At 33.9% G+C, this 23904-nt stretch overlaps 3 protein-coding genes, 1 long non-coding RNA gene, 1 other non-coding gene and 1 pseudogene across 10 annotated transcripts; 4 read left to right on the top strand and 2 right to left on the bottom strand.

Moving 5' to 3' along the window:
- The first annotated feature begins 2557 nt into the window (after positions 1–2557).
- LOC147403061 (uncharacterized) lies at positions 2558–4009 on the top strand. The gene is made up of 3 exons (XR_015177389.1): positions 2558–3527; positions 3620–3725; positions 3809–4009. It is a non-coding gene; the product is annotated as an uncharacterized LOC147403061 (long non-coding RNA).
- A 35-nt stretch (positions 4010–4044) lies between these two features.
- Positions 4045–7900, top strand: LOC147403060 (uncharacterized). Of its 6 annotated transcripts, none has more exons than XM_086438515.1 (7): positions 4045–4976; positions 6183–6283; positions 6544–6619; positions 6859–6951; positions 7051–7143; positions 7238–7528; positions 7632–7900. In XM_086438515.1, exons 2-7 carry the CDS (start codon positions 6183–6185, stop codon positions 7686–7688), a joined length of 711 nt encoding a protein of 236 aa, XP_086294641.1. In that variant the 5' UTR covers positions 4045–4976; the 3' UTR covers positions 7689–7900. The 6 variants fall into 6 exon arrangements, with proteins under 6 accessions (XP_086294641.1, XP_086294639.1, XP_086294637.1 ...); XM_086438513.1 differs by having other exon boundaries at positions 4049–4976; positions 6544–6747; positions 7632–7836; XM_086438511.1 differs by having other exon boundaries at positions 4051–4976; positions 6183–6452; positions 6544–6747; positions 7632–7827.
- Positions 7901–9526: 1626 nt separating this feature from the next.
- Positions 9527–11693, top strand: LOC147403059 (putative pectinesterase/pectinesterase inhibitor 7). The gene is made up of 2 exons (XM_086437624.1): positions 9527–10538; positions 11002–11693. The coding sequence occupies exons 1-2, from the start codon at positions 9527–9529 to the stop codon at positions 11691–11693; spliced, it is 1704 nt and encodes a 567-aa protein (XP_086293750.1).
- Positions 11694–12041: 348 nt separating this feature from the next.
- LOC147403058 (U5 spliceosomal RNA) lies at positions 12042–12160 on the bottom strand. Its single transcript, XR_015178169.1, has one exon. It is a non-coding gene; the product is annotated as a U5 spliceosomal RNA (small nuclear RNA).
- A 1071-nt stretch (positions 12161–13231) lies between these two features.
- On the bottom strand, positions 13232–13977 carry LOC147403057 (putative invertase inhibitor pseudogene; annotated as a pseudogene).
- A 6447-nt stretch (positions 13978–20424) lies between these two features.
- Positions 20425–23173, top strand: LOC147403056 (alpha/beta-Hydrolases superfamily protein). The gene is made up of 4 exons (XM_086438505.1): positions 20425–20768; positions 20857–21039; positions 22232–22473; positions 22735–23173. Exons 1-4 carry the CDS (start codon positions 20487–20489, stop codon positions 22979–22981), a joined length of 954 nt encoding a protein of 317 aa, XP_086294631.1. The 5' UTR covers positions 20425–20486; the 3' UTR covers positions 22982–23173.
- Positions 23174–23904: the final 731 nt, after the last annotated feature.

The raw sequence follows: 23904 nt of genomic DNA, 5'->3' as shown, positions 1-23904 counted from the left end.
AGTCTTTTACTGAGAAAATCCCAAATTTGTAAGTATTTGCACATTCTTCACTAAAATTGAAAAACTCTTAAAAATCCTTTTTTTTTTTCTTTTTTTTTGTCCTTTTCTTTTTTTCTTATGGATATTATTATTGTGTGGTTTTCATGAACCTCATTATTTTTATATGACAAAAGTAGATTTTGTTTACTAGTTGAGGATAACAAAATACGAATGCAATGGTATTGGTATTGGAAGCAAAAAAAAAAACCCATCATGACCAAATTCAAAGTCTTCTATTGGGAAACCCCAATCCCAACTATTATTTAAATATTATCCCTCACTAGAAATAAACCAAAAAATTATCCTAATTTCTTTCTTTTAAATAAAATTAAATGTACAATTTTTTTGGTTGATAAATTGAGGATAACAGTGTAGATGATTTATATGTTTGGTTTGTTCAATGGGTCACAAGGTATTAGGGCAAATAAAAAACCACCTAATTCCAAGTCCAGCCCATATTGACAGATCTCTTGCTCTAAACAATTTTTTTATGGAGAAGTGCAACCGTGTATCCCGAGGAACACATATCTACGATTCTCAAACTTATCACGTTAGGGAAGTTGATTGAGTTTGCCATGTGGGGTTGTTAGATTATCACAATTCTTAATCAATCCCATTAACAACCATGAATATTTAGGATTCAAAACGATTAGATACCTGTTTGCAGTGAATTCGAAATAGAATAAAATAAAGTAGGAATGCATAAATCTGATTTCTTTTGTCGTTGATCAATAAAGGAAAATGCTGAAATGACAAAAAAAAAATTTACTGCGATTCTCACAAATCTGACGTGGGATGTGCACATAACCATAGATGTGTTTCCTCGCAATACGAGTAAAAACCATCTATGGTTATGTGCGCATGTCCATGTCACATTTGTGAGAATCACAGTAAATTCTGTGTCACCCCAGCACGACTCATCGATAAATTCAAAACCACACAATGCTATAAAGATGTTTGCTACAGTTTGGAGCCTTTGAATTAGAATTCGTTTCTCTTGATTTTTGAGTTTTGTAAGTCAAAGTCTTGGGTCTTTTCTTTTCTCCTAATTTCTCTATTGTAGTTTATGAAAATTGATACAACATTTATAAAAATGACGGAGTTCGTTCAAAAATAAATAAATGAAGTTTACAATTAATTGGGTGGTTGGATTTGGAGATTCAAAAAAAAGGCCTAAGTAAACGAAAGGTCTGTGAATTTATAGAATTTGAGTCTTTAAATGACCATTGAGTCCTTGTAAACACCATCCTTGGTGTGGTTGATCCAATCTAGTAAAACTCATCTTTTATTTTTATTGATCCAAGACTGATCCTGGCCTTAAACATGAATTGTGCATTGCACGTCCAATCCTTGTTAGTAATCTTTCGTCTAATTTTTGAAAAATTCATTATTTTTTTTTTTTCCCAATAAAAGTATTATTTTCTGGATTATTGAACTATTCTAAATAATTCACGGATTTTAAGTTTGAAAAAAATAAAACACGGTATTTACAAATTTTTGTAAAACTTGGTTGAAAAAAAATGCTTTTATAATATGTTGTATGCTGCAAAGTGTAAACTTGTAAGTTATGACATCTAACACAAATCTACTTTGAAGTGGTCATGCTCCAAAATTTTAGAAGAATCCACATTTTTACGTGACAAATATCCATTTTCTATCTTTAAAAAAATAATGACACAACCCTTTACATTTATTTGAGATTACATCTTAATTTTTTAAATTGATGATTTGTCCCTTAACTTTGGTTTTCTTTTAAAAATCAATGGAACAATAACCTTAATGCCCTCATTTTCTTGCCGCATATTTTTCATTTATAGAATTTTTGGTTGAATTTTAGACAGGATTTTTGCAATCTAAAATCAAATAGAACTTGAATTTTTCACGAATTGAATTTTTACCATATTCCAAATTGCTAACAAGGCATCTAATAACCAAACGGACCTAATAACACTTCCCAAGCATGGATTGAAAACCCTCCCCAAGAGTATCCAATGATTGGTGTGTTATGATGTCGATTGAGCGATGATATTTTCATTTTACACATCCATTTGTACATGAGTGTTGAATGTACAGTGAAAATTATTGCAATAGTTCTCAAGAAGATCAAGGTCAAAGGGGATATGCTAACACAAAAGTTTATCTCAAATATTCACCAAAAATTCAAGGAGTGTGTCTAATTTACCCAAATACTAATTTCCATATTTATTCTTATAAATATCATTTCTTCACCAAGAATTATTTGGATGCATTAATCCACGTTTGCCTACAATTTTCTTTTCATATTTTCTCCGAATCCAAGTCCAGGTGCATACGTATAGTTTATAATCAATCATCTATTCTCCAATTGGGTTTGATGTGTTGAATCAACTCGATGAAACTACCTTTAGGTTAGGTAAACATATTGGTAGTAAGCGATCAAGACAAGTGAGTGAAAATAACATGCCATATAATTGGAAGAAGTTGAGTATATTTTTTGAGTTGCCTTATTGGAAACATAATTTATTGAGACACAGTCTAGATGTGATGCATATTGAGAAGAATGTATGTGATAATGTACTTGGTACATTGTTGAATATTGAAGGAAAGTCGAAGGATAACTTAAAAGCTCGTCTCGACTTGGTAGATATGGGCGTGAGACACTCCCTTCACCCACGAGTGGTACCTGGTACAAACAAAGCTTATCTTCCTACTGCTTGCTTCTCCATGGATAAGACTGAGAAGGAATTGTTTTGTAAAGTGCTAAAGAGTGTGAAGGTTCCAGATGGTTACTCTTCAAATATCGCAAGACGTGTCAATATCAGAGAACGCAAAATATCAGGACTAAAGAGCCACGATTCACATGTTATAATGCAGCAATTTCTACCATTAGCTGTGAGAAAGTCGTTACCCAAGAATGTGAGTTCAATACTGATTGAATTAAGTAATTTCTTTAGAGAATTATGTTCCAAAGTCTATCGAGAACAAGATATGATACAATTGGAAGAACGCATTGTACTTACACTTTGTCATTTGGAGAGGATTTTTCCACCAGCATTTTTTGATATTATGATGCATTTGCCCATCCATCTAGCTATGGAGACGAGGCTTGGTGGACCTGTCCAATATCGTTGGATGTATCCCGTTGAAAGGTCTTTCATACCTTTTAAGTTATCAAAGATTTACTTTTTTACTTTATAAGTTATCAAACATCTATGTGACTTATTGTACTTTCATATTTTCACATATAGGTACTTATACAAATTAAAGTGTTATGTACGTAATAAAGCACAACCAGAGGGGTCTATTGCTGAAGGTTACTTGGCCGAAGAATGTCTTACATTCTGCTCAAGATACTTACATAATGTTGAAACAAAGCTCAATCGACCAATACGAAATCTTGACGAAAGTGTGATAGGAAATGCCCAATCATTTTTCTTGAGTGAGATAGAATGGCAACAAATGCATCGTTATGTATTATTCAACCATGAAAAAGTTGCAATATATCTAGAGTAAGGCGAATTATCATACATTTCTCATTCTCATTAAGTGTAGTTTTCTATACTAAATGTATACGGATCTTAACTTGTGCACTACCTTGCAGACAACATGTTCGACAACTTAAGATGCAAAATCCACGATTACGATCACGTGTTCGTGATATACAAAAAATGCATACTGACCAATTCATAGATTGGTTCAAGAACCATGTAAGTCACACTTAATACATATAAGTTAACCACGTAAGTTATGTCTTGATAATAATATTTATTTTCTTCATTTCTTTATATAGGTTCAACTAATGCAACAAGCAAATAGTGTGGTACCAGATGAAATTATATGGCTTGCTAGGGGTCCAGACTCAATAGCTAAAAGGCTCAAAGGATATGTTCAAAATGGATATAGGTTTCGAACCGTGTATAAAGAAAAGGGACGCATGAGTCAAAATAGTGGTGTTGCAGTCACTGCAAATACTACAAGTTATGCAAGTGCTAGGGACACAAGGCCTATTACAGGAGACTTAGTATATTATGGGCGTTTAACTGACATTGTTGAGTTGACGTATTCTCAACGTCTTAAATTTGTATTGTTTAAATGTGACTGGGTTGATGTGAGGGCCCAAGGAAGAGGGATTAAGATTGATGAGTTTGGATTCACTCTTGTGAACTTCACACGATTGTTATTCGAAGGATCTCATCCATCTGATGAACCATATGTGTTAGCATCTCAAGCAGAGCAAGTTTTCTATGTGCAAGATCCACTTGAATTAGATTGGCAAATTGTGATCAAGACTAAACCAAGGGATTTGTTTGATATGAATGGCGAATATATTGAAGATGATGATGTGGTTTGGGAGAATGAGCCATTCAAAAATCAACACTTACGGGTTTTGGAACGAGATGATGATGATGCCGATGTTAGTTGGGTTAGGGAAGATGTGCCTGGAGAAACAGTGGATGCACATCCTCAATTGTTCTCTTCGCAACTCGCTTCTTCTATTGAATTTGTTGACAATAAAATTGATTCAGATTTTGATGATGATTGTTGATACTAGAATATTTGTTGTAATGGTGACACTTATAATGATTGTTGGTTTATGTTGTAGCTTTTTTTTTTTTTTGAAGTTCTAATCTTTGTTGTAATGACGAGGAGAGTTTGTGGTAAAAATACTTGGTTTGCACTCTACCTTTTGGAGTGTAAATTAGATTTCAGAATTTGTATTCCCTATTTACTCAACCATCTCTTATAAAATGTTTGTGTGGTCATTCTAATTTGAAAAGATTAGCATATTGAATTTTTTTCATCATTTAAAGCCTTTTGGCTTGATTGCTTGACCGTTTGGTTTGTTGTATCTATTGCAGTTGAAGGATCTTTAGATTTTCACTGTTGTGCGTGTTATCTTCCAACTTGTTGAAGAGATCCCTTGCATTTCCGCAATTGTAGTTGCTCTACCTTCTAAGGTATGCCTAGCAAACAAATTTTCATATAATTAGCCTTAATTATTTAGCATTCCTATTTCATATATATGGATAGGTGAGAAATGGTGAGAGAATGATAGATATATTTAGTTGATTTTATTTTTCTTTTTTTTATTCCTTTTAATCTATGACCCAAAGGCCAATGCCCTTCCGCTTCTTTTGTTGTTGCTGTTGTTCATGGAAAGTAAAATTAGTTGATTGGGGGTATCAATGGGAACCAATCTTATCCTCTAATGGGAGAACAATCATTTTGCCCTTGACACTAAACACCTAATTAATAAGCAAACTAATTCAAACTAGTACTCTCTCATCTTCTCTTGAATGATAACTAGAAGTTAATGATCTATTGTCGTTATTATAGGTACTTTTGTGTTATGGAAAATTGAGAGCCTTTGTTGAATTCGGACTTAATAGGTGGTTTATGGATATTGGGTGGGAAATTAACTCGCTGTGAAATCAGGTTCTAGGTCATTCCGCACATCATAATTATTTTTGTCACTTGTTATTTTACATCATGTATTTCAATTTTCTTCTTCTTGGTGTTGGGATTCTAGCATTTCAATTTTCTTATTGGAATTGTAGTTCTTGTGTTTGGTATGCTCCTTATGCCTAATTATATAAAATGAGGGAAGAGGGGGCTTGGCCAAACCAAACTCATGGTTGAAAATACCAGAATGCATTCGTCTATACATATTGATATCGACTGAGATTGATACAAAGCATTGATCTAGAAACAATGAATGGGGCTACAAATCAGCGTATCCTGTAATATAACACAAAGCATAGATTTGATGATGTATGCATGCATGTATCCAAACACAGTTGATTTTAAAGTTAAGGATATCCTATAGAAATGCCAAATTGAGAATCGAACCCCAATGCAATAATTATTATGAATTATTTTAGGAGTTAGGATATTGATTAGTGGTCTTTTATAAATAAACTAATAACTTTTTATAGATAGATTTATGATTTATTGTATGAAATTTTATATTTGTTTTTTCATTAAAATAAATTACTTATAATTTATAGAATATTGGCATTTCGTATTGATTTTATTTTGATTTTGGTTAGTTTGATTCCAATGGAATTTGATTCACAATTAGCAGGTAACCATGAAAGGGGCATTATAAGTGGCATTATTATTATACTCCCTTTTGAACATTCTGTTGCACGTTACATTTGCAGATGGAACCTGGACAAAGTTCATTTGGTGAGAGGACAAAGTCGAAGAGAAAAAGAGGCCGCACTCGATGCCTCTCATTACAGAATCTAAAGCCAGGAGAAAGGTTTGAAATAATGCGAGATAGCCATGGACAGCCTGTGGGGAAGCATGTGGCTAAGCTCCAAAGATACTTGGGTATATTGGCTCGAGATGGCCATATGTTTCCCCTTGACATCCTTGATTGGCATGCAATGCCAGAATCAATAAAGGAAAATGCATGGCAAACAACATTGGTAAAAATTAATTATAATATAATATTAGATAATTTATAAGTTTAGCATTGAACAATTTTGACTCATAATTTTCAATTAATTTTTGATACAGGCCAAATTTGATATCCCGCCCACGCTTAAACAAGTTGTGTTACAATCTATTGGCAAGAAGTGGAGGGATCATAAATGTAAGTTGAAAATCAAATTTTATGATAAATATAAAAATGATGCAATTCGATGTGCCAATCGTCCATCCCATGTTTTGGAGGCTCAATGGTATTCTCTCGTAGCCTTTTGGAATTCGGAGGAGGGGCAGGTACATTTATATTTGAAATTTATACATATTGAATTATGAAAAGTTGCAAACAAATTATAAGGTACTCTATATCTCATATATTTAATTTCTCACAAATTATTTAATGTACAGTCTCGAAGTCATAGAAATAAGGCAAATCGTGCTCAACAGACAATGACCCATACAATTGGGACGAAGAGTATAGCTTGTATTAGATATGATGAGGTATATATATATTTTTATTATGTTATCTATCAATTCCGTGCCCAATTATTTATATTATAAACTAATCTGGTTGTCATTGTCTGAATGTGATGCACATAGAAATTAAAGAGTTCAACGAATACTGAGCCAAGTCGAGCAATCTTATTTCTCATGACACACAAATCCAATGATTTGGCCACGATAGAGAAGATTGTAAGTTTAATTTTAGATAATTTTCATCAAGCATTAATCAATTATGTTAATATCTGAATTTAAAGATACTAAGAATGTTTAAAATATTTTGCAGGACAAGATAAAAGAACTTTTGAGTTTATTACCAGAAGACTCTCAAGACATTACAGGTCGAAATGATGTATTATCTCAAGTCTTGGGTCCTGATAGACATGGTCGTGTTCGTGGTGTCGGCCTGGGACCGACTCCTAGCAAATTATTTGCATCATATACTGAAAATTCCTCTAGCGATTCTGCTGAGGTACATAAGTTGAAGAAGAAATTAGAGTCTTTGGAGCAACAACAGATTGTGAGAGATGCTGAGGTGGAGAGACTCAAGGAATTGATCATTACTCTAATGGGAAAAGTAAATTCTCACCGATAATAGAATATGTTGTGTTTTAAAATATTTTATTAATAAATAAATATTTATTTGTATGACTAATTTGATTAATGTATATGAATTGTAGGTTGATGAGCAGCACAATCAACCCGACAATGATCAGTGTCCACAACAACAACCATGATAGATAGCTTTTGTTTTTTGAGTGATAAACTTGGATTATAAGCATCAAACATGGATTTATAAGCATTGACTCTTAATTCAATCGACTTATTTTTTTGTTGTACTTGTCTCTTAACTAATTTGATTTACTAAGTAATTGTGTTAATTGACAGGTTGTATAAAAATAGGTATTTAATTATAAATAATTTTAAAATAAAACAAATTAAAAAATAAATAAATCTTATTAGCGATGGCCATTATAAGCATTCAAAATTGTATTTATAGCTACGCTAAAAACCTAATTAGCGGCGGTTTTTAACCATCGCCATAGATCTCACTCATATCTATAGTGACGGTAATATATCAATTAGCGGCGGTTTTTGACCGTCACTATAGGTCTCACTCATATCTATAGTGACGGTAATATATCAATTAGCGGCGGTTTTTGACCGCCACTATAGGGCTTCATATGACTTTTAGCGACACCACCTATAGTGGCGTTACACGTGGCCCTCACTATTACTAATAGCGGCGGTTTTTTGGTACTTGCGACGGTTTTTGACCCCCGCTAAAAACCTAAAATTTTGTAGTGCAAACACCTACAATCTTAGTCTTTTAATTAGTTTCTATCTACCATTAATTATAGTAATATTATTTCAATCTATCTTGTGTTCAAAATCCATTTATCCATCAATAAATTAGGGTTTGGTTGAGGTCTTGAACTTTGACTTTGTTAGACTAGTCTAGTAATCCCTAAGGGCTAGATTAATCATCTTTTAAATAATTCTACTGTCATCTATGATCTTAGAGAATAAACTAAGGTTGATGTTGATAGTTATGCATGATTAAACAACTCTCTTCTTCTAAACAGCAAGGGAAGTTTCTTCGCATTCGCATCACGTGTCTAAGCTTGAAGTCATGGAAAATACTTGTGTGTTCATCAAACCTAATTAGATCATCCTGTCCATCTAATTTATATACAACTTTCTTGATTGGTTACTATTGTGTCAAAGGTCAACATTTTGGCAAAATTAACCCCATTATAACGTGTATAGCTAGCACATGTCAGGGCGATTACTTCTTCCCATCCTTCCATGGAACGCGGTTACTCATTGTAAGAGCCCAACTTGTTATGCGTGTCCTACTTGTCCCACATGCATTTTTCTAATCCTCGTAGAGTATGAATGAGCATTGTACCTCTTTCTTCTTCACTTTGTACTCTTTGTTAAGTTAGGATGGATTTAACCCGTCCCATAATCAAGAAAATGGGTCATACCACTTGGGGGAAATATCCAACCCAAATTCATGATAATCTCAATCTTATTGAAATTCAAATCCAAATTATCATCCTTTGATTTATATAACAAATATATTCATATAAGTTTATATATCTATGAGTAACATTTTAATACTAATGGCAACTCATCATATGGGCAGGAAACAATATGTTAAGACTTAAATATCTTCTCTTCATTTTCTCAAATGTAAGCTTTTGTAGAATAATACGATGACCCCAAACATACGATCCCGTTGATCACCCACTTCATATGTGAATACTTAATATAAGGATGATTGGTGATTGATATGGGAAGACATGGTGCAAGTATCGAGGGACTGGACTTTATTATTTATAACAACATAGTAAAAAATAACAACTTGTTTCTCTAGTCTTGAAGAAGACTATATGTAAATGATGATGGAAATCGATGCGCTTTGTAGAATACAGAGAAGTTGACTTCAATCTTTAATTAAATAAATACAACTTGAATGACTCTATACTATCTAAATCTTGACCATCTTCTGTATAAATGAGCCTAACACATTAATCCAATTCAAACAAATCTAACTAAACCTTTTAAAATGATGCCTACTAAGATCTATTTCATTCCTCTCGTTGTCATTCTCCTTCTCTTCTTCTCTTCTTCTACTGCAGATGTCGTAGTCCCTTCATCCATGCCACTCACGCCAGACTCAGCATGCAATTCCACCCTTTATCCTAAATTTTGCAAGTCTATATTCCCGCATAATGATACAAGTAATATCCACAGATACAGTCAGTTTTCAGCCCGTAAGTCCTTGTCGACCGCAAGAAAGTTTCTAGCTTTGATCAACAAGTATCTTAAACACCAATCGACTTTATCAAAATCTGCTATTCGGGCCCTTGAAGACTGCCGGCTCTTAGCTGGGCTTAAGATGGATTTCCTATTGAACACAAGCGAGACTCTCAATTCTACTAAACCCCTTCGAAGTTTTCAGACCGATGACCTACAAACCTTGCTTAGTGCCATACTGACTAACCAACAAACTTGTTTGGATGGCCTTCAAGCAACCTCGTCGGCTTGGAGTGTTAAAAACGACCTTTACACCCCTCTTTCTAATGGAACCAAGTTGTATAGTGTTTCACTAGCACTCTTCACTCGTGGTTGGGTTCATAAGAAGAAGAAATGTAGTAAGTGTAAACATGAGAGAAAGCTAATGTTCTCCAACATTGGAAGTCTCCGACATGGCCACTTACCATTGACAATGTCAAGCCATAATCATGAGATCTTTGAGTCAGTTAGCAAAAGGAAGCTCACCACCATCAATGACGCTTTTGATAATGTCTTGGTACATGACATCGTTGTCGTGAACCCTGATGGGAGTGGAAATTTCACTACCATCGGTGATGCTGTCACTGCTGCTCCATCTAACACTGATGTTAGTGATGGTTACTTCTTGATTTACATTGTTTCCGGGATCTATGAGGAATATGTATCCATTGCTAAGAACAAGAAGAATTTGATGATGATTGGAGACGGTATCAATCAAACTATCATTACAGGCAATCGAAGCGTAGTTGATGGGTGGACTACATTCAATTCCGCAACTTTCGGTATGCTTACATATAACATATAATTATATTTTACATTTTATTTTAATGGCGAACTGTGATTTTCCTAAAAAACAGTACATTTTATGTCATTATTGTTAACCAAACGAACCAACTACTCCAAAAAGGAGACCAATCTGTCGGAAAGGGGGAGAACTATGAATATTAGAGGTTCACCGGGATTAACTGGAGTATGACACACTCGAGAGTGGAGGAAAATATACACTCAACACTCCCCGTCATCCGTAAGGGCAGAAAAAATCAAACCCATGACCTATACGAACCGAGTGCTCTGATACCATGTTAACCAACCAACTACTCAAAAAGATCGATCTGTTGGAAAGGGGGAGAACTATGAATATTAGAGGGTCACGGGCTTAGCTAGGGTATGACACACCCAAGAGTGGAGAAAAATATACACTCAACAATTATTATGACAATTTTGAACAAATCTTTTCTTTTGCAGCTGTGGTTGGACAGGGGTTCGTCGGGGTAAATATGACTATACGTAATACAGCAGGGGCAATCAAGCACCAAGCGGTGGCACTTCGAAATGGGGCTGACTTATCGGCTTTCTACAGTAGTAGCTTTGAAGGGTACCAAGATACCTTGTACACCCATTCTCTAAGGCAATTCTATAGAGAATGCGACATATACGGGACTGTGGATTTTATATTTGGTAATGCAGCTGTTGTTTTCCAAAATTGCAATATATATGCACGGTTGCCCATGGTGGGTCAATTTAATGCCCTCACAGCTCAAGGTAGAACAGACCCAAATCAAAACACGGGCACTTCAATCCAAAATTGTAGTATATTGGCATCTTCAGAATTGGCTTCGAGCAATGGTACTACAAAGACATATCTAGGACGGCCGTGGAAAGAGTATTCAAGGACAATCTTCATGCAATCTTTCATTGATAGTTTAATCAATCCATCAGGTTGGAACGCATGGTCTGGCGATTTTGCTCTAAGTACCTTGTATTATGCCGAATACAACAACAGGGGACCTGGATCCAACACTACTGGTAGAGTTACATGGCCTGGTTACAGAATTATAAACGCGATTGATGCAGCCGCTTTCACTGTCTCTAGTTTTATATCGGGGAATGATTGGTTACTAGCAACAGGAGTGGTTTACCAAGGTGGTTTATCATGAAAATGCTCCTTAAGGACACTCTTCATCTTGTTCATTGATTCTTGTTGTAATTGTTTTAGTTAACTAAATAAGTACCATGTAATATCTAATGTGAACCTTGCAAATGCATTGCTTGGGTTTTGTAACATTTTTATTATTGTTTACTTAGTTCAATCTTTGGTAAGTGTAGCATATGTCACTTTTTATAACCTATGCATTCATCATTGTATTTTAAAGTGGGCTGTAATAAGTAAAAGTTGGGGTGCCAATAGCAACTCTATAACTAAATATCACTTAAGGGTCTTGACTTTAGAATTTGATCGCAAACCTAAGTTCAGAATAAACAATTAAAATTAGCTTTGTTTGGGGAATTCCTTTGAAAGAATTGACCCCCACAAAAATAGGCGTATGCCCCTTTTTGCAGCGAGCACACGGTATTCTTTAGTAAAAGGCGAAAGAATAGTTCGCTTTGTGCTCACTGCGGGGCTGCGTGCTTTACTTTCTCACATATGAGAATCTTATGTAAGTGTTTGCGATTGGAGTTTCAATTTCTCTGGCGATGTGGGACTCTCTTCTTTTTTTCTTTAAGTGCTCACCTTTAAAATAAACTCCGTAAGTGTATATTTGTGTCATGGTCGTTGGGCTCTCTTTCTTAATGGGCCAAGATTAGCTATGACTGGATCCACCATAAAAGTTGAACCCAAACATTGCTCAATATAGAGTTGAATGGATAAATGGGATTCATGTTGTTAACCCAATATAGAAGAAAGGCATAGATGATGCTGAAACTGTACTTTATCTCCTTCTCTCCGAAGTCTATATGCGAAACATTTTCCTTACTAACTTGGTAAGATTTCAAATCTTAGAAATGGTGGTTGAGCACAAATGGGTTACCAAATTCGTCATCCAATACCACAGTCCTGTAGATTGTTAGATCTATTTTGGTAGCCTACGTGTTTTTGTATTTTTAACGTAGTTGGATTCAAATTTAAAGAAGAGAGTTGCTATTGATATACCAACTTTTGCTAACGCCACCCCAACCGTGTGCAATTCTTTGGTGATTTGAATAGGAATTGTTGTGGCATTACCAAAAGTTAGTGTGGTAATAGCATCTCCCTTAAAGAATGTCAATATTAAGAAAACACTAAGCCATTAGAAATTGGAAAGAATCCTCATCATAGCTTTATTAGAAAACCTTAATGGAGAGGAATCCTACTAAGAGAGGGACTCAACATGCTCTACTCTCATCTATAAAAGAATGGAATGGCACCCCTATTAGAGTATCGACTCAAAATTGTTGGAGCACTCTTCTAGTGATTTTGTCAATCTGCATTCCTGTAGCATCGATCATCTCTTGTTTTTTAATGTCACAAGGTGAGCTCAATGACCCTCAGTAAGATTTGAAATCTTATTAAGTCAGTAAGGCTAGCGTTACTCAATATTTGTAGAAATTCAAAAACCTAAGTGCCATTAGGTATAGATTTCAGGAAATAATCAAATTCCTATATATTGTTATGTGTTGGGTTGTTACTCTAGGTGTGTCCTTTATGCAACCAGAATAGAGTTATAACACAATTAATTAATGGAGTTTAGAAACAATAACAAGACATAAAAGACCAAAACTTTAGTAGAAAACCAGAATTAAATTTAGATTAAACAAACAGATCAAATCAAATTAAATTCCAGCCAAGGCATTAGTGATGGCTAAAGCATTGGTGCATAACTGGCTGAAGAGAGTATTCCGATCCGAAAGAACCGAAGCATGTCCAAACTCCTCCTTGAATCCATCCTCACATGACTGGGCATCCGCCATGGCCGCTTGCACCCACGAATTAACATCGTCATACCCTTTAGAATCCAATGCCGCAAGCGAGTCCTCCAACTGATCCACAGCATCCATGTAATTCTCAGAGCAATCATTGAGACATTGCTGTTCGTAAGGATCCGATGTCGACTTGAGCAACTCGTTTACATGTTCCGATATTTCGGTTCCTTTGTTCACCGCTAGTTTGACTGCTATTGAAGCAAGGCCATTGAGGTCTGCATCCTTGCTTGTTGGGTCAGATCGGAGGGTCTTGACGCATAGGTCCTTGTATGCAGATGTTGCGCAAGTTTTGGTGATGAGATCAGAGCCACCAGTTTGAGCTTTATTAGTGGCAAAAACTTGGTGGGTTTGAAGGGTGATGGAGAGAGTGAGAGATAGGAGAAAGAAGAAACTTGAGATGGACTCCATTAATTTCTAAGGATCTTAATTAATTTGTTTTGAGGTTTGAACTTGTGATGGATGTGTTGTTTATTATAGAGGAGATTGTGTTTGTTGGGTGGTTTTAGTTTTAGCTATTTTTGAAGGATGAAAGAGTTGGAATGAGTTGGTTTTGTGTTACAATTTAAAAGAGAGATGCGCTATGCCTCTCAATTGCTGTTGATACGGTCTCTTTAGTTCTGTTGTGGTTCAAGTTTCAAGTTTCAAACACAAAAGAACTGAAGTTAGTTATTATGCTAAATAGGGAAAGAAAATGGTTGTTTGCTACACACTAGTATTCACTAATTGTCATACAACCCTATGTATTTTCAAAATGATGACATGCCCCCTTGATCTTGGTCTTCTCTTATAGATTAATGAAACAAGAATTAAATGCCCTCATCTTCAATCTCTAAGGAAAAAAACACTTGATTTGTCTCCCAAGAATCCATATATTCATGCTTTTCAAACTTTAAGCAAAAAATCTTTTGATTTCTATTTGGAAGATCCGTCATCTCTAAGCTTTTGAACCTCTTGTAAATTTCTTTTAATCTATTCAACCTTATCTTCGATCTATAACTCTTTTGTAAAAGACTAATGATGAAACGACGCGCTGACACATACACGACTAACGTGACAAGGGTATAGAACTGTAGATCTTTTTCCTTGTGTATCCCAACGAAAAAGATCCATAGTTCCATGCTTTTGCCATGTAAGCCATATACGTTTTATTGTGTACCTTTATCACAACTCTATAAATCCCTTAATGTTTCTAGCCACATAAATTTTCATCGCATAGACCCGCTGAATATGTATTGTAGGAGTTTCTTTTGGATCCATTAATCTCATAAATATGCTCATTTTGAATTTACATACACAAATAATCTTCATTGATGATAGAAAAATGTCAATATAAAATTTTGATTAAATTCAATGGATAGGAATTAATAATAAGAAATAGTCATAGTTAATTCAAATGATTAGAAGCCATCAAAGAAAGTTGTTTTCTAGCATATAAATAAATAAATCCATTATTAACAAAAATTGAATGCATGATGTCAAGACCAAAACGTATGCCATTGGACATTATTTTTTTAAAAGTAAGAACAAGTTGGCATTATTAAAGCTCTTGTTTATGATGTTAAAAAAAAGAGTCATGCTGGATTGATTTCAGTGGAGACACCTTGATGTGGTGGCGTGCACATGTCCGTAGATGCATTTTACTCGTATCTCGGAGAAATGCATCGGTATACGCATACCACCAGGTCAAGATGTCTTCTGTATATCCCTCACTATGGTCACTCCAACATTAATGTAAAATAAATAGAGTCATGATAATGTAACTCGCCAAGTGGCATACTTAATCAACTCCTTAACATGAAAAGTTGTTTGGTAAAAGTAATTTTGAGCTCTTAATTCATGCAAAATTTAGAATTAGTTCCTAAAAATAAGACTTACATACCAATTAAGAAAAATGTAATAAAAAATAAAATATAACGTTCAAATTAAACTAAAAGGTACCACTAATTTAATAAATACCTATATATAACAGCAAAATTAAAATTAACATCCCCATAAAATGTACAATACTACAACCTAAATTATATAGATAACCACATATTCCTTCTCTTCGCCTGGAAATTTTCTTCACATATGTATCATCGAATTCATTAGTTTCTACCTCATCAACACATAAAAATGAATTTGCATAGTTTTATGTATGAAGCTAAATATCATTGAAGTAGTTCAAATTAAATTAAAGATTCATGATCTATAATTTATGATCAATGATCACAAATCAAAGAGATGAACGTTGATCAAAGACTATAAAAAATAAAAAGTAATAATATTTTACCATTGAAGGTAGCCACTATGAACATAACGGCATTGACGACAAAAACATTAGCCAAAAAAGGTCAATTGATGATGGACAACAATGGGGCGTGAGGAAGAAGAGTAGTGTTGTTTTTTAACTTGAGAGACATAAGGCAAAGTGATAAATAACCAAAAACGTTTTGTACGAAAACGCTTCGAACTTTTGAAGAAAACAAGAAATTGTAACACCAAAAAAGACCAATCAGTACCTAACTTTTGGATTTCTCATATAAATGTTTCACATGGCACCATTCAAAGAAGACCAATCAACTCTTAAGAGTGAAAACAATAAATATTGTAAAATGTTTGTCTTTCTTATTTATCTTTATCTATTTTATTTGCAAGAGATAACTTAAATGTCTGGCACAAATTTAATCATTAGATTTGAACATTTCTATTGTTTTCATTTAGTATTTGAATTTGATCAACTTTTGGTATCTTGACACCCAATTTTATTTATTATATCACAATTTTTTGAATTATTTATCACACACTAATTAAAGATTAAAGCACACTCTTAAAACATTACAAAAGTTTGGCTCAAATTATAATCTTAACTTTATAACAATAGTCACTTGTTTACATTTATGGTTAGATTCATATAAAATCTTAAATTCAAAAAATAAAAATCTCCTTTAAAAAAAAAAGGGGAAAAAAGAGAGAGAGAGAGAGAGAGAACACTCCCCCCTACTTATTCTCAGCCATTCATTTATTTTCTTTATTTTTAATTGGAGTGTAATTAGTAACCGTTGGGTGCCGAATAACAACTTCTTATTGTACTCAAATACAGCCAATATGCGCTAAGGTATCTTATGCGTGTGACATCAAACACGTCCACCCAAAAGAGATGATGGTGTCGAACACTAGCGTCTAAGTAGTTTATTAAAGAGATTGTGGGGCCGGAAAATACGTGAGTGACTTTGAAGTTGACGTTGTTTCACTCGTTTCTAGCTTGTGATGGGTCCATTTTTGTTCTAGATCCTACTACGAGTCAAAGTTTTAATATGGAAAAGGCCAAAGTGACATTAAAAATGACACTGATTTCCACATTGCTGATGTGGATGTGTGGACAATAAGGGTGCAACTTGGTCCGGTTCAAATCGAGAACCGAATCAAACCAATGGCTTTAGGGTGGTTTGGAACAAGTTGTGGTTCAGTTCCGAATTACAAAAATGGAGAATCGATTAATTTGATTCGATTCTTGGATCAAGCTTGTATAGAACCGAACCAAACCAAGAATCGAACCCCTATGCAATAAATAAATACATATGTATATAATAATTATTATGAATTATTTTAAGCGTTATTACATAGATTAATGATCTTTTATGGATAAATTAATGATTTTTTATGGATAGATTTGTGATTTATTATATGAAATTTTATGTTTATTTTTTCATTAAAAATATTACTTATAATTTATAAAATATTTGCAATCCGTGAAATCGAACTGACTTTAATTTGGTTTGGGTTGGTTTAGTTCCAATGGAATTTGGTTCGGTTCAGGTTCTTATTTAATGGAACTGACCTATGTTGATTCAATTCCAATTTGACCTCAAACCGAACCGAACCAAGTTGCACCCCAAGTGGACAATGCCATTTTTTGACAACCTACACATTTTTTTTTAAGGATCTTGTTAAAGGAAAAATACTTTGAAGCGGGCAGCCGTGTCTCAAAATTTTGAAGAAATCCTTTCCATTGGATTACACGTGGGGTTTGCAAGGAGGTGTTTTAAATTTTGGGGAAAATTTAAGGGGTGTGAAATCAATTCAAAATGCTTCTAGCCGTCTTGCAACGAGGAGGGGTCCTTCAATATTTCAAATAGGTTAATAGGCATGTTTTAAAATGCATTAAATACACCTTGGGGACAAGCACCTACGGGTATTTTTAGGGTAATTTCAGTAAAAAAGTAGATCCCGTGTATTTAATGCACCTCAATAGACTCCAATCCGCTCAAAAAAAAAAAAATAACAACAACAACAATAACGTATCTAAACATATTTTAATAAAAAAATTATTATTCTTAATTTTATATAAGTATATATAAATAAAATGTTTTAGTCTTTTTCGGTTACTTTCTATATTTGTTGTTGAAAGAATTTTAAATTTTTAAATTTTATAAAAATTAATAATTTGAAAATAAGGCATGTGTTCGGATCGGATTGGATTCAATTCACATATTCATTAATCCGATTGAATTGGGGAACATGTATAAAAAAATTTGGATTGATATTGTAATAGTATTGAACCAATCCATTGCCAGCCCTAATCTACATGGCACATTTTTATTAGAATTTAAATACACCGTGCTATGTAAAATACGGCTTGGTTAGGAATATTTTGTTTTAAACTCCAATCAAAATGCATAAACATTGTAGGAAGGGGGCATCTTAAATCCCGATTCAATATCAATTGGAATTAGACTCCAAATTACAAATCTCAAACCTTAAGTAGATTAGAAATTCTACTAAGGTATATTAACAAATCCCAAACCATAAGTGGATTAATATTATACTAAGGGTATATTTGATTGCACTGAAAATCAGGGAAAAGTTGAAGTTCAATGGAAAATGACAATTTTTCAGTGTTTGACGCGTCAAAAACTCTAAATTTGCGTGAAAAATGATTTACTAACACCCTCGATTTTCCTTCATTATCAGAAAATCATTTTCTTACCTCTCCCCCTTATAAAATGATTTGCTAACAAACGACAAATCAAACAAAATCAATACTTGTTTTATAAATAAAGTTAAACAAAATAAAAATCACAAAAAAAAAAAAAAAAATGAAATTAAACAAACATAATTTTATTTATAAAATAAATATCTAAATTGTTAAAAAAAATTAATTTTAAACTATATCAATATTTATTTTATAAATAAAGTTAGAGATCTAATATTGGCACCCCATATTTTATTGCTTACACCCCAAATAAAAAAATAAGTAAAAGTTGAGGTGCCAAAAGAAACTATCTCTATTTTTTGTGGTTTAGAATTTTATACAAGCTAATCATAATTGTAAACAACAACTAAAATTGTTTGAACTAATATTATAATGTTGAGATTATAATTTGAGCCAAACCTTTGTAATGTTTGAAAAATGTATTTTAATCTTTTATTGAGATGTGATAAATAATTTAAAAAATTGAGGTAAAATAATTAAAACGTAAGGTGCAAATGGTAGTTCTCTAAAAAAAATTGGAGTGTCAATAATAATTCTCTAATAATTTAAGAAATTGGGGTGTAATATATCAAATCTTTCCCATAAAATGATTTTATCATTATTTTTTATATAATTATCACAAAAGTCAAATTAAAATAAATTTTTTATATAATTTAAATAATAAAAATATTTTGTAGAAAAATTGTCATATTGTGCCCAAATAATAGAAAATGATTTGCCTTGAAAATCATTTGCCAATTAATATTTTCTCTGCAATCAAATACACCCTAAGGTATATTAACTCTAGGTAAAAAGAGTTGTTATTGGCACCCAACTTTAACTTATTGCACTCCAATTTCTTAAAATAGTTATCAAATCCTAATTAAAAATTAAAACACATCATTAAAAGAATTACAAAAATTTTGGTTGTAAGTTAGTACTTGAAGGTCACAAAGCATTCTAACCCATTCAAAGCAGTTGTTTACAATTAGGATCGGCCCCCAAATAAAATCTTACATTTATCGAACAAATAAAATCTAAATAAACGGGAGAGAGTTTCTATTGACACCCCCACTTTTACTTATTTTCAATCATTGATTTTATTTTTGCAAAATTATTGAGAAAATGGTAAAAATTTTAATTAAATATAAAAGACACCATTTTCTTTTTAAATTATTAAAAACACCGATTTAACACTGGACTATCTAGCGTTTTGGCTCTCCGACGTCCTGCGTGAGTTTGGCCAAGAAAAAGAAGCGCTCTACTTACTTTGATAAGATATCAAATCTTAGTGAGAGTCGTCCAACTCAAATGGATTACCAAATTGAAAATCCAACACCCAAAACCCTTTAGATTTCTTGTAAAAAATTAGATCCCAACACAATAATTTCTAACAACTAATGATTTTTGAGTTTGGTCAAAGGTTTTAAAAATGGTGGGGTAACGACAAACGAGTTCTCACCTAGTTCCCAAGATTTAAGAATAGAATTTAGAATAATGATGAGGTCACCTTCATTTCACACTTCTTGACTTGAAAAGGCATGGGAATCGTACATGCTTTTCATCGAGATACGAGTGAATAAGTATCTATGGTTGCTATCCTATCCACTTTTACGTCGAGAAGAGCCGTATGACGTTGGAGCTTGAGGTCATTGCAGGACTGACTCTAAAATTTATTAATTAATAATTACTAAAAGAAGCTTTGACACGCTGGCCGTTTTAAGTAATTTTTTAAAATTTAATATTATTTTTTAGAAATTAATTAATAAATTAACCATTATTCATTGATAATACATGTGCGAGTCTGCGTGCGGAAAAAAACTTTCCCCAACAACGAAACAAAATCAGAAGACGATAAGATCGTAATATAAAGGAGGTAGCCCTTCTTCTTTGGTGCTCAATTAATCCTCTCTCTCTCTCTCTCTCTCTTCTTTCTTTACTTAAAGAAACCCAAGCAAGAAGCACCACCAGCAGCTTCACCACAACAAAGGATATTTTGACTCTTAGTGAGAGAGAGAGAGAGAGAGAGAGAGAGATGGAGGAGATACAGCACAAGATATTAGCCGTAAATGGTATAAACATGCACATAGCAGAGAAAGGCGAAGGCCCAATGGTTCTCTTCATTCACGGCTTTCCCGAGCTTTGGTACTCATGGCGCCACCAAATACTCGGCCTCGCCAACCTTGGATACCGAGCGGTGGCTCCAGACCTGCGTGGCTATGGCGACACTGACGCACCCCCTTCGTTCCATAACTACACTATATTTCACATCGTTGGTGATCTCATCGCCCTCATTGACTCTCTAGGTCAAGACCAGGTAATTAAACAGAGTACCCAATTTTATTTATTTATTTATTTTCTTTTCTTTAATGGAGGAAAGGGTGTGAGGGGTTTGTGTTTGATAGGTGTTCCTGGTGGGGCACGATTGGGGTGCGGCTATCGCTTGGTATTTCTGCTTGTTACGACCGGATCGAGTTAAGGCTTTGGTGAACATGAGTGTCCCCTTTAGACCCAGACATCCCTCGCGAAAGCCAATCGCGAGCATGCGAGCTCTCTTTAGTGATGACTACTATATTTGCAGATTCCAGGTTTCTCTTCTGTTTTTATTTTCATTTTTTTATAGATTAATTGGTTGTTGTTCTGTTCCGTTTGAAGTAAAGATGGTATCTTTTTTCTTTTCTTAGTTATGAATCTTAATTTCTCATTAATTAATTTTTGTGTGTGTGTGTGTGTGTGTGTGTGTGTGATGAATTTGGGTTTTCAAAGTGAATTTAGATACCCCTTTTAAGTAAATATTGCAGTAGGATTTAATTTAAATTAGATTCTTGATGATCCATAGATTCTGCTCCACATGAAGTAAAGATGCTATCTTTTTCCTTTTCTTTGTTATGAATTTGTTAAAATAGATTCTTGACGATCCATAGTTTTTTCTGCTTTGGCAGTTTGGCTTGTTATCTGTATAACTAACCTCAGCACAATATTTTAGAAAGGAACCTATTTGATGAAAGAATCCAGATCCTATGCACCCAGGGTGCCATGTGTACGTCATAATCTAAGGACATTTTAAAAAGGAGATATTTTAGGCATCAAATCCCTTGGATTGTGGTTTATGTGGCATGTGTTAAGGTGTGGGAGGAGGGTTTCAATCCTCCACCCTGGGTGCATAGGATCCAGACTCTTTGATGAAATGTAGCTGTTGGGTTTGGTGTAATGTGGGAAAAAGTAATTAATTTGGTGGTTGTTCTGTTCCATGGAATTGAAGATGCTATCCTTCGTTTTTTCTTAGTTATGAGCTTAATTTTTTTTTATGAATTTGGGTTTTCAAAGTGGAAATTAGATACCTTTAAGTAAATCTTGCACTTAATTTTATCTCTGACAAGCTTTAAATTAGATTCTTGATAATCCATAGTTGAATTTGGCTTTAAATCTTCTGTTTTATGCCAAGGTAGACTCTTGAAACTTACTGTAACATTATACATATAGTAACACTAGGACTACCAAATGTTTCTCATTTAACTTATTTTGGACATCGAGGAAGTTTCTTCCAACTCCCTTTTAAGTATGGAGGATGAATTCTGCCATCCTTCAATCCGGAGGTGAGTATTCCTCTATTTCATCCAATCCTGACGTAGTATTCAACGTATGAAGGTGATAACAAATAATGGTAGCGGCCCTCAATTTATGTGTAGACATACATACTGTTATGTTAGTCCGCAGTTCTTATATTCTAAATACATAAAATTCCTTATTGACAAAAGGTATTGCTTAATTGTGTTGAAGGAACCTGGAGAGACGGAAGCCGATTTTGCTCGCCTTGGTACTCCAGCAATAATGAAGAAATTTCTAACACTCCGAAGTACGGGTCCACTACATATACCTAAATCAACAGGGTTTGGAGGTTTGCCCAATACTCCCAGGACGTTGCCATCTTGGTTGTCAGAAGAAGACATTAATTATTATGCCAGCAAATTTGACCAAAAAGGCTTCACTGGAGGATTGAACTACTACCGAGCTATAGACCTGTATGTTAACCACAAACTTTGGTTATATTTGAAAATCATATATAAAACATGATCAACATAAACTGCAAGCGTGAAATGAACCTTTTTTCAACAAATTTAATTTTTATTATTTAGCTGTCCATATCCAATAAGTACAGAAATATGACAACAATCACATTGTACAAGTAGTTGTATTTTACTTTTGTGTCATCTTATATACATATAGAATATGTTTGTTGATAATTTACTGAGTATTTTTTTTTTCTTTTTCTCTTTGGGCAGAAACTGGGAGCTCACTGCACCATGGACTGGTGTACAAGTGAAAGTGCCAGTTAAGTTTATGGTAGGGGATGAGGACTTGACCTATACCACCCCAGGGACCAAGGAATATATAGAGGGCAGCGGCTTTAAAAAAGACGTGCCATTTCTGCAGGAAGTTGTTGTAATGAAGGGAGTTGCTCACTTCATCAACCAAGAAAGGGCTGACGAAGTCACGACGCACATTTACGACTTCATACAGAAATTTTAATTTGCTTCCTCATATCTTCATGTTGAGGTTATGTAAGTCAGCTACGACTCCATATCGCCTTTAATTAATAAAGTAAATACATTTAATAATGTATTGGCTATAGAGACTTTCAAGTTTGAACTGCAGAAACTAGGCGGTATCTCCACCTACTGTTGTTTAGCAAAACCATGCAATTTTTAAAGTTTCTGATTCTCTCTTCAAGACATTAAATTTCATAGTTGCATATTCACCATATGAGTGCTAATATGATTAATTGTGTTAATATGCAACAGTGAAAAGGTCCTTTTGGATTGATTTATATCAGTTGATATGGAAATGAATGATCTTATTGGTTTTTTGTTTTGTACATTTATATAGAGAAATAAACTTTTTGGGAATGTTTTTTATTTTTATTTTTATTAGTTTTCATTTTTAAGATTAATCATAAAATTGTTTTATTGAAAATTTGGATTGTGATATTCATTTTGGACTTAATCTCTGGTTGAGACTTGGTGGGCCCCTCAAAAGTTGCTAGGCCGTCCCATAGGGCATCTAATTAGTCTTGGACTCAAAAAGGTCGCTAATGGGACTTGGACTCATATATTGTCGTTACTCTGTGGATCAAAGCAATTTTTTAATTCCATCTTTTACTAAGAGAGCTGTTATTGCCACACCAACTCTTACTAACGCCACACCAATTGCTACGCAAGTCAGCGAAGAATTGCTCAGAGATGTTGTGGCGTTAGCGTAACTCTCTTTTTTAATTGGCTAGTCCCTTTCAGCCTATTTATTTCAACAATAAAATACGCATAAAAATTATTATTGCTTAAATGTCTTGGTCTTGCACCAGTATAATGGAAGGAAAAAAAAAAAACTTCACGCTGAGAATTGGAAAATAAAATGTAGATATAAAAAAAATGTAACTTTCTTCACTAGTGCTTATT

This window comes from Akebia trifoliata, chromosome 4 (assembly GCF_017979445.1).
Source record: "Akebia trifoliata isolate Shusen 1 chromosome 4, ASM1797944v1, whole genome shotgun sequence".
NCBI classification, from domain to species: domain Eukaryota; kingdom Viridiplantae; phylum Streptophyta; class Magnoliopsida; order Ranunculales; family Lardizabalaceae; genus Akebia; species Akebia trifoliata.
This window is presented reverse-complemented; position numbering and strand designations above follow the sequence as displayed.